General features: G+C 44.6%; 1 protein-coding gene across 1 annotated transcript in view; it reads right to left on the bottom strand.

Moving 5' to 3' along the window:
• The window catches only part of LRRK2 (leucine rich repeat kinase 2), a 1,602,077-nt gene that overhangs the window by 996,119 nt on the left and 594,257 nt on the right, over positions 1-11,701 (bottom strand). The window contains exon 25 of the mRNA XM_085654107.1: positions 11,147-11,295. Coding sequence (XP_085510233.1) covers positions 11,147-11,295 — 149 coding nt within the window. The remainder of the gene's footprint in view (positions 1-11,146; positions 11,296-11,701) is intronic.

Below are 11,701 nucleotides of genomic sequence, written 5' to 3'. Positions count from 1 at the left end.
TGTTTCCCTGAAAAGTTGAATTTCAACCCTCAAGAGGCCTGTCGGAGAAGAAGTCCGGCATATGATAGGTGTTGAGTTTAATATCTTTGCCAACCAATCTCTCTATACACCCATAGATAGAATCAGAACTGTTATCAAGCTGAGGGCATTGCAGCTTCTAAGCCATCTGCATGGCCTTCGCTGAAGACCTGGAGGACTCAAGCGTGACATTGATGGCCCTTGAATCAAAAAAGAATGCACCATTTTCTGGTCAGATCAGAAACCATATTAAGTGCAGCAGTTGGTATTGTGGTCTCTGCAGATGATGTAACAGTTGATTTCAGAAGCCTGAAAGTTGAGAAATATAGCAGTATTGGTGGTATCAGAATTAGTGAAGACAGTTTATAGGCCAATTGGCAGTCCTCGTTCCATTCGTTTCATATCTGTGTTTATTAGATTGTTGGCTGCCCTTAAACAAGTATGCATTATTGTACCCAAATAATTAAGCAACAAACACTTTCTTATTTGTTATTTAGACATTGTCTGATATTCCTTTGCATAGACACCGCACACTTCTTTTTCTGCCTGGTAGATAGCAGGGTTTGGATAGGAGTCCTCAAAAAGGCCTATAAGCAAAGTGCCTGTTGTACCAGATGCTGGGGGCACAGAAATAACTAAGAGTTACTAAAATCCAGCCAAGGTGTGTGAATGTCCGGATACATGGAAAGCAAATTCTCTAGATAGCAGGAAGTCTATGGAGTACAGCCAAAAACTACAAAGGATTAAACTACAGTTAATGCATTTTACTGATTGAGGGTGGGAGGCTGAATGTTTTATGGTCCTAAATGCCAATAATCCAATTGTGAAGGTTATCAGCGACTGGCAGGAAATTAGAGGGAATATTTTTATCTTGGCAGAGTAGGGTAACAGGGTGAGCGCTTAGTTCACGACTGACATGTCAAATCAGTTCAGCAGCAATAATGAAATAGAACTATCCACTATTTATCTATATTTTTCAACATTTACCCACTTCCGACGCTTGCTTGTGGCTGTCTCAGTGAGCTTGAGCATGCCTGTCTCAGCCATGGCAGTCACTCTCCCTTTTGACTGGGGGGTGGTCTCTTGTTTCAGATAGACACAATCCAAGTATCTAGAGTTGTGGATGAGTATGATGGTCAATGAGTTTTAGATCATAAATGTGTCTCAATTTTGATGCGAATGACAGAAAGAAAAATCAAGTAGACACAGTGGAGTTGCAATAAAGACCAACTGTGACATTACCACATTTGTCGCTGGCTGTTTCCTCGGGCACCCAGAGCAGCAATGCCCTGTAGCCAAAAGGAGGGGTGAGGGAAAATGATAGGGAGATCTCCAGCATGAATAGAGGGAGAGCAGCATTGAATCACTCTGGGTCTGCAGACCCCAACAACATGCAATGAGATGGTTCTCTGCCTCTGCACTATCACACCTTTCTGCAGCTCCATCTATATCCCAGTGATGAATACAGGCCCCAGCTAGGCCCGCAAATACAAGGGTTCGCCCTTCTGTAACGAAAGCTAAAAGGAAGTTGGCAAGGAAACTGCAAATACAAAGACAGAGTTTATTAACCCTTAAGGGTGGTCCTACAACCCATACAACACTCTTCAGTATTGCATAGAGTAGCACAAAGAACTTGCGTACACAGTCCCCTTTTATACACAACAGAGGGGCTCATAAGTGGGTGGATACAACATGAAGCAAAATTCATTACCTTTTATGGTCATTTTTGATACAGAATCAATATGTGGGCGGAGCTAACACACTCCTAAGCCCGCGAAAACATGATCAAGCAAGGGCTAACTGATAACAGATGTGGTCAAGTCTGGGCATGCGCCAGACGGACAAAGGAGCTATTTATAGATTGTTACTAGGCAGATTATGAGAGCAACTGACACGAAGATAGGACTCTTCTCGTGCTGAGCACGTGGAGACACGACAATACAAAATGGAGTCCAGACATTAGTCAACACACGAAGAGAAACTTGGTCCAAGGAAGGGGAATTCATGTCTTTAGTGAATGCTTAATCATATCGCTGTTTCAATTTTCAACAGACGACCCTTTCAGCATTCACTGAAGACATCCGGCTTATTAGGATAATCATCGTATATGTCAATTTTCATCATCTCTTCCACCTCTTTGGTTAAATGGTTCTCATAGGTGACATTGGCAATAGCTTTCTTATCAGGAATACAAAATGACACACATAGAGAACAGAGTAAAGGACCACATTGGACACAAATGCAACAAGAAAACAGAATTGCTACAATAATGCAGAGACCAGTCAAAACCTTCCACCCCCATGTAGTGATCAATGCCCAAAACCATCCAGAAAAGGTCCAAGTGCCATTTTCTGTATGGATTTCAGCTGCAATTTTATGCAATTTATTAATAGCATTATAAACTGATGGCGTGTGGTCAGGAATAAACACACAACAACTACTTCCGATAATTTTACATGCTCCACCTCGGTCAGCTAACATAACATCTAATACCATACGATTCTGTAATGCAACAATTCTAGTAATTTGTAATTCTTCCGTAAGAATCCCAAGAGCAGCAGCGGTTTGATTTGTCACAGCCTCTACAACTCTTGTTAATCTTCGAACTTTCCTACTATTTAGGGCAGCTCCAACAAAGAAAAACAATCCTAAGTTAAAATCAATATACTGCTGCAAGCTAGTATCTGTTTGATCAACATCATCAATAGATAGAGTACGTTTATACCTATTTACAGTCACATTATTCAACAACTTCAAATCTTCATGATAAGATGCAGGTGCCAAGAATACAGGAGGTGATAAGAATGCCACATAACATACTCCGGACCAGCCGGCTGGCAAACGATAATAACCCTTATTCCCACATACAAAGTATGTGTTATGGGAGGCTAAGAAAGTACTATTATTCAACCCGTCTATGTTCAATATAATAATACAATCGCTAACACCAACAGGAATATAACCCACACTCTGGACACACAGGTCCGCTTGAGCTTGTGCCACTTGAATCACAAATTGTTCATTCCTTGTAGTGTCTCTGGTGTTCGTGAAAATGTAGGGGATCGATTCATTGTCTGGTCGATATTCTGCACATTCCCATATTGTCCCATTCGCTTGTGGATAACCATCTTTATTTTGATGACATTCCTTATTAAGTCTGAAAAGTAGTCGTCCCACTGTAGGTTTCCGTGTGGCAAAAAGCAAAGTGTACCATGCTCTACATGAGCCATTGTGAGAGAAAGGAAGAGGTATGAATGGCGTTCCTCCTTTCTTCTGATGAGCTGGCATCATACCACATATCCAACAATTCGTAGCATTCGTAGCAACATGGGTATGATGCAACATCTGGATGAAGGTGTTATTCAAATAAGACTGACGATGCTTCAATTCTTGATACGGAAGGGTATAAAAGTAGTGCTCCTCAGGCACTGGAGTGGTCAAAACAAGCAACTCACGGGCAGGAGTCACATCCTCAACAAACCATGTGGTTATACCAACAATAGCCACAATGATAATAAAGCTTGTCGCACAAAAAAACTTCTTCTTCTCCATCTTGTAGTAAGAAATCACTATCTTCCTGAAACTAAAAGGTTGTCAGAACTCTTCCCCTTAGGCAGCTGTAGATTTCTTCACCAGCGGGCCAAGACGGGTGTCACTACACTAATGCAGGGCTGATCCCCCCCCCCCCTTGCCACATTGGCTCTCCGTTTCACTAACCTAAGGGCCATTCTGACAACTCTGGATACAGCAATCACTTCCTTGGTCTAAGGTGATATCTTCTTCCTCCAGGAATCGCTTGGTCCGGGAAGAGCTCCACAGTGTCATTCGGTTCCACAGCACGGCCTTTCTCTGCAGTCAGGATTTCTCGATGGTCGGTCAACACAGCAGGCTCCACCAATCCAGGCGGCACTTTACGACAGTGCAAGGAGTGGATCCAGTTCTTCCGGTTGGAAACCCACACAGCTGTCCTCGTTGCGAGCAAGACTTGCTCAGGACCAACCCATCTCGGCTCCAGACTGTTCGTCCTTTCGAACACCTTGATCATGACATGATCCCCAGGCCGGAGGTTATGTCCTTCACCTGTGGACCGATCAGGGAGCGCTTCTCGAACCTGTTGGTGAATAGAAACCAAATTATCCGTTAACTGTGCCAGATAATCATTCATCATTACACAAGGTACGTCATACACTAACCTCGGTTTTGGTGGACCCCAAATATTCATTGGGCGTCCAAACACGATCTCGTAAGGTGTGAGACCGGTCCGAGAATGCGGTATCGATCTAATTGACAATAATGCCAGCGGTAAAGCGTCTGGCCAAGTCAAAGAAGTCGAAGCTTGAATCTTCGCGATCTTAAGCTTCAGAGTACCATTATATTTCTCGACCAATCCCGCAGACTGAGGTGAAACACTGCATGACATTTTTGGGTAATTCCCAGGCCTTTCAGGACATACTTGATAACGTCTGCTATAAAATGAGGTCCGTTATCACTCCACAACAATCTGCAAACACCATATCGAGGGAAGAACTCCTTCAATAGCATCTTGGCTGTAGTCATTGCAGTATTATCTTTCGTAGGGTATGCCTCAACCCATTTGCTGAAGGCACAAACCACTACTAGAACATACTTCAGATTGTTACAGCGCTCGAGCTGAATGTAATCCATCTGCAAAACCTCAAAGGGTGCAGTAGGTGTCGCAAATCCTCCTGCTGGAGTTCGTGTACCCTTTCCTGGGTTATACCTCAGGCAAATCATGCAAGTCTGCACTACCCTCTTTGCTGTACTAGCGATCTCCGGATGCTCCCAAACTCGTGTGAGTAATTTAACAATTGCGGAAGCTCCGACATGCGCTAGTCCATGTGCCATCTGAACCATAGGTTGTACAAAGGCTGTGGGTAACTTCCATTTATCCATCTGCTTACTTCTCCAACACCCTTCATCATCCAACTCTCCATCATTGGACCATTGCTCCCGTTCCTTATCGGAAGCGGTCCTCTGTATTTCCAGCACTTCTCTCCTAGCATCGTGCCATCTTTCTGCCTGTGACTTCACAACATACATTGCAGTAGCACCAGGCTGCATCGCAGTCTCTCATGCCACCCGGTCTGCTAAAGCATTCCCTTCTCCAACTTTATCAACCACTTTCTTATGGGCACTACATTTAACTATAGCAATCTTCTTTGGATATGTTAATGCAGTCAAAAGGTTGTGAACTAACTCCCCATACATTATCTGTGCTCCATGTGACGTTAGACAGCCTCTCTCCTTCCAGAGTAGGCCGAAATCGTGCGCTACTCCGAAGGCATAGCGGCTATCTGTATAAACATTCACACACAATCCTGCACTGAGCTCACATGCTCGTGTTAATGCTATCAGTTCCGCTGCTTGAGCTGATTTCTGCGGTATGCGTACAGTCTCCACTATTGTTTGTAATGTGGTAATTGCATACGCTGCTGAAGTCGTACCATCTGGTAGCTTCAGGCATGATCCGTCCACCCATAGTTCTCCATCTACATCTGTAAAGGGCGTATCCTGGAGATCAATACGACCCTTTGTCTGTTCCTCAGTCACAAGAATACAGTCATGTGCTTTTCGTGCTTCAGACTGAGTTTCCGGGAACGGAAACAATGTGGCTGGATTTAACGTTGCACACCTCTTTAACGTAATATGAGGAGCCAAAAGCGGCAACTCATATCCCGTTAAACGGGCACTGGTCAAATGTTGCGTCTTTGTCTGATTAAGCAGGGCATCAACAGCATGGGGGACTAATACCAACAGCTTATGAGATAACACAATTCCCTCGCTTTGGCGTATTGACACAGCTGTCGCTGCAACCGAGCGAAAACAACCAGGCAACGCTCGGGCAACAGGATCAAGTACAGCCGAAAAATATGCACAAGGGCGCTGCTTGTCGCCGTGCATCTGCACTAAAACTGATAATGCACATCCATCTTTCTCATGCACGTACAGTGAAAAGGGCTTCGTATAATCAGGGGTACCTAACACTGGTGCTGAACAAAGGGCTTGTCGTAATTGCTGAAAGGCAATTTCACACTCATTGGACCAGGGAAGAGGGATCGGTGTGTCTTTTCTCAAAAGTGCTAACAAATGGCTTAGCCATGTGTGAAAACCCCAATATCCATTGCCTACAGAAAGAAGCAAGACCCAAAAATGCACGCACATCCTTCTGTGTGGAAGGTACTGGCGTGTCCAAAATTGCTTGAATACGATCTGGTGTGAGTGCACGCCCCTCCTTAGACAAAAGGTGACCTAAATAAGTCACCTTTGGTCTACAAAATTGCAATTTCTTCCTCGACACTTTGTGATTGTGAGATGCCAAAAAGGAAAGCGAGGATAACGTACACTGCTCACACAACTCAGGAGTGTCGGCCGCCAACAAGATGTCATCGACATATTGTATAAGGGCGACACCCTCAGGCAGAACAAAGGAATCCAATTGCCTTTTCAATGCTTGACTATAAATACTAGGGCTCTCTGTATAACCCTGAGGGATTCTACAAAATCTATAAGACCTATTATCCAAAGTGAAACCGAAAAGATATCGGCTATCAGGGTGGATAGGAATGGAAAAGAAAGCATTTTTCAAATCAATAACTGAAAACGTGGTCGCCGTTGGCGGGACCAGAGTAAGTAATGTCGTGATATCAGAAACCACTGGATACTGGGGTATCACAATCTTGTTCACTTCCCTTAAGTCAATAATAAAACGATAAACCCTGGCATCGGTATCCTTCTTCAAAATGGGTAAAATGGGACTATTGCAGACATTATAGGGAACTTCCTCCAATACTCCCACCTTAAGCAAATCCTGCACAATCTGTATGAGTGCCTCCTCCCCCTCCTGGGAAATACGATACTGAGGGAGGCGCGGTAACACCGCACCCTCCTAGACACTAATGTGGACAGGCGGAAGCACCATCTGTCCCACATCGGTGTCCGAAGTGGCCCACAAAGAATGAGGGAGGGAAGCTAATGCAGTATCCTCCGCAACCACACACATCCGTTCAGTCATGGGGTGATTATCATTTAAGATCACACGTACTCCGGTAGGGGAGCAGCGGATCGTTGCTCTGAAGTACTTGAGCATATCAAGACCCATAATGTTGTCAGGCGTGTTCGGGGCAAGCAGAAATGGACAGGGCGCAGAAAAGTGGTCAACATGGAATGCAAGGGGTCGGGAAAGAGGGCTTCGAGAGAGTGTACCATCAAACCCTACCGATGTAACCATTAAGCCAGATGGGGGAGCCCTCGGAACCAATTGTTTGGACAGCGCACTGCGGGTAGCTCCTGTATCAACTAGGAACCGATCAGTAGAACCCAAAACAGTTGCTGAAACATAAGGACCCTTCTGATCAACCGGCACTTCAACTGATTCTAACCCCCATCCAACACAATCCTATGCATGCTGCGAATCATGGTACCCAGAGCGGTCAGTCCCAGACATCTGATACTGATTTTGTCGATCAAATACATTGGGTCTATCTCGTTGCTGTGCGTTAGGTTCAAAACGAGCACGATCATTAGAATTCCCTCTGAAATTCGAGAAGCCCCCTCTACCTCTCGGTGGTCCCTGACCACATCCCTGACGAGATGCATACAACACCGGACAATCTCTGGCCCAATGACCCGACTGTTTACAATACGCACATTGATTTCTATTTACATCTGACCGACCCGAAGGGGGACCATAGAATCCTCCCCTACCTCTTTCTACACCCCGACGAGGCGGACCATATACTTGTGCTAACATCACCTTAGTTTTCAAATCTTTCACTTTCTTCTCCTCATTCCCTTTCGCTTCATGTTCCTGACGCTCATAATACTGAGCCATAGTCAGGAGGGATGCCGGAGACGAGGTGGACCAAGAACTTTCACTCGCTTTTAAACGAGCTGCTATTCCCGGTAATAAATTCGCCACATATTTATCCACAAAAAGATGTCGACCCGTATCATCCGTAAGTGACTGACCACTGAAATCATGAAATGTCTCCTCAAAGCGTGTAAAGAAATCTGAGACTGATTCATCAACCTTCTGTTTACACAATGCTAACATATTCCAGTCAATCTTTTTAGGGGGAATAATCGTTTTCAACTTGGTCAAGATAGCAGCAGGAAGATCTAAAATAATCCGCGGTGGTTTTTGCGCGGGTTTTCTCTCCCTATCCTCATCCTCAATCTCAGACCATTGGCCTTAAAAGCGGCTTGATCATCCATCTTCCGCACAGATCTCCACATATCCGGTGGTAAAATGAGCCGAAAGAACAAGTCTATATCTGCTAAAGTCATAGTACAAGAATTCAAGGCCCCTTCGACCTCTTCATAAAAGGCCGCTGGATTCTTGCGGGGGTCAGGCAATGCATTCTTTAATGCCATAACATCAGCCCTATGCCAGGGAGTATAGACCCAATTATACACAAAATATCCCTTAGCATCGGCGAAAGTAATATCCGAACTAGTTCTCGCTCCTTTAGGAGGAACATACAAAGGTGCCGCCTCTCGCATCGGTTTAGCATGCACTAGTTCGCTCTTATCTGAGTGGGAAGTAGATGATTGGTCATCGCCGATACGTGGAACCGACTGCTCCTCCTCCCCTGCCTTTAGGCGCGCTCTCTCTTTAAGGTCACTCGCCGCGTTCCGCAATGCAAACAGCCGTCGGACCGCCTCAGGCGCCCTAGAGGGAGAAAAAACACCGTTACGTAATGCTTTAGCATCTAATACTACATCATCAGGCTCAAAAACTTCTGAGTATTTCCGAAAGGCAGTAATCACTTCATCAGAAAAGGTTTCCAGAAAATACAACTTCTCTCTATCCCGCCACTTTTCCAAAGAGTCCAACAATTCAGCAAGGGATAACTTGCCCTTAAGTGCACGCAGAGAAATTTTCCGAAGCTCACCCATACGCTCAACTGATAACATAGACCGCGTGTCTACCTTATCCGAAACCAATCCAGACTCCTGTGATCCCGGGGCGGACGCGCCAACATAAGGGGGCGGAGAACGATCTAATAAATAAAAATCATCTTCAAAATTAGTAAGGACAGGATAAAGTGGCTGGCGGACAGCATATTGACCCGAGACTTGCAACCTACGCTCTTTCTCTTGTCTCTCCGCCAGTTCTCTTTCCTCCCGACGCTTCGCTTCCTGTGCTCGCACATGATCATTTTTCCGTTGCTCTTTATCAAACAGCGCTTTCTCACGTTTCTCTCGCTTACGCACTTCCTTCACCCATAACCGTACACATTCAAACATGTCTTGCCGAGCACGCCGTTTACACATACACTGTTCCACATACTCAATCTTACGCATATCAAACGATCCATACAAAGGCCAGCGCAACTCAGGATCCTTTTTGGTGTATTTCCTCCATACTGTGCTATACATTATAGAAGAAAGACCATGCTTCACATACATATCCCTATTAGGAGTCCCCTCTGGGGGGGCTGGAGCAGATTCCTCGAGGTTCAACCGGTTTCCAAAGCAGCAGCACCACTTACGGAGTGTGCTAAAAGTAGGCATGCTCAAAAATAATGCAAAATATGCAGTATTATAAAAAAAAATGGCACTTAAACTTTGCGCCGTTCAAATTTACACAACTCCGGAGAAATATCTCCACATTACCTGCCTATATGTGTTGCAACGCATATATTCTCACAGTAATCAATACAAGATATGACCGGTCATCACAAATCAAACTCAAATAGCCAACCCAGGCTTCAAAACTCGGAGCAAGTACCGTACAACGGTTCTTACCAATCAAGAGTGTCCAGGTTCCAACTGCCAAGTTCCAAAATTCGCCCAAACGGCTGTCGCGGCAAACCGACAGAAGAGGTCTCAGTCGAGGACCGGCGCCGCCCAGAAGGTCAGTTTGGAAGGGAAGGAAGAAAACCTCGGGATGCCAGGACTAAAACGCCACTGGCAGTGATCACATCCCCGGCAAAATTCCTCACCTTCGTCACGACCAGTCCTTCGAGCATCCGAGTCGCCGATGAGCCCCACGTGAAGGGCGCCAATTGATGAATACAGGCCCCAGCTAGGCCCGCAAATACAAGGGTTCGCCCTTCTGTAGCGAAAGCTAAAAGGAAGTTGGCACGGAAACTGCAAATACAAAGACAGAGTTTATTAACCCTTAAGGGTGGTCCTACAACCCATACAACACTCTTCAGTATTGCATAGAGTAGCACAAAGAACTTGCGTACACAGTCCCCTTTTATACACAACAGAGGGGCTCATAAGTGGGTGGATACAACATGAAGCAAAATTCATTAGCTTTTATGGTCATTTTTGATACAGAATCAATATGTGGGCGGAGCTAACACACTCCTAAACCCGCGAAAACATGGTCAAGCAAGGGCTAACTGATAACAGATGTGGTCAAGTCTGGGCATGCGCCAGACGGATAAAGGAGCTATTTATAGACTGTTACTAGGCAGATTATGAGAGCAACTGACACGAAGATAGGACTCTTCTCGTGCTGAGCACGTGGAGACACGACAATACAAAATGGAGTCCAGACATTAGTCAACACACGAAGAGAAACTTGGTCCAAGGAAGGGGAATTCATGTCTTTAGTGAATGCTTAATCATATCGCTGTTTCAATTTTCAACACCAGCTGTTCTCTCTCGCCTTCTAACAGCCACAGCTGCTCTCTCAGGCTTCTCCTAAGGGCTCGGAATTCTGGGATTACAGCAGTATCCATGGGATTCAACAAACAACAGCAATTTGGCAGCACATTGGGTTGCTGTAGAAAGAGCTTGCAGCGTTAGTAACAATTATTTGGATTCAGCTGTGCTTGCACTGGCCTTGACAACAGCAGGCGAGGCTGGCGTCTCAAGCATAGGTAGGCGGCAAGACGAGAGGGAGGCAGTGAAAAGTAAAAGCGGGGAATCGTGCTTGAAAAGGACTTTATTAATCTTATGGGCCCATTTGTCTGCAGGAATGCATCTCATTGAAGAAGTTGTTCACTTGTTTTTTGTGTAGATCTCAATAAAGATTGTTTTATATATGTAATTTTGACAGTGATAATGATTTATTTGAAAGCATAAAATATAGATAGGTTGGTATTGTATCTCAGAGGTAGCTATACAACAACATTTTAAGAATACTCACCCAGGAGATTCATCATTGCACTAAACATCTCAGCTTTGCTGCACCCCTCAAGAATATTATTTGCAAGTGAAGAAATGTTGTTCTTAGTAAGGTTTAGGGTTTTCAGCTCAGTCAGGCCCAATGGCGAAGTAATGTTAGAAATTTTATTTCTGCAAGACAGAAAAAAAATCACACTGATACAGAACATTTATAAAAGGTTGTGAAAGAGATGTCACCAATATGCCTCATGCCTTCATAACCCCTAAATATCTTAAAATCGTCCTTGTCATGTTAAGATTTTATTACATTTCATTATATAGTGCAGGTCTTGAAGCACTACACTTGCTACCCACATAGGTATATCAAACAGTCAAATATTCTGTTTTACCTAAAGAGCTATGTAAAACTGAAACCTGTCAGACTTCCAACTCTGCATCTCCAAACATACACTATTCTGGCACCTTGAACCAGGCAAAGCCATTCTCCCTGAAAGTATAGGAATCCCCTCTGTAGAGATGGTGTGATTAATGCCTCTTGGTACTGGTTCCAGTTGTTTAGTTGTCATGCTAAAATATA

The sequence above is a fragment of the Triturus cristatus genome, chromosome 4_1 (assembly GCF_964204655.1).
Source record: "Triturus cristatus chromosome 4_1, aTriCri1.1, whole genome shotgun sequence".
Classification (NCBI taxonomy): domain Eukaryota; kingdom Metazoa; phylum Chordata; class Amphibia; order Caudata; family Salamandridae; genus Triturus; species Triturus cristatus.
This window is presented reverse-complemented; position numbering and strand designations above follow the sequence as displayed.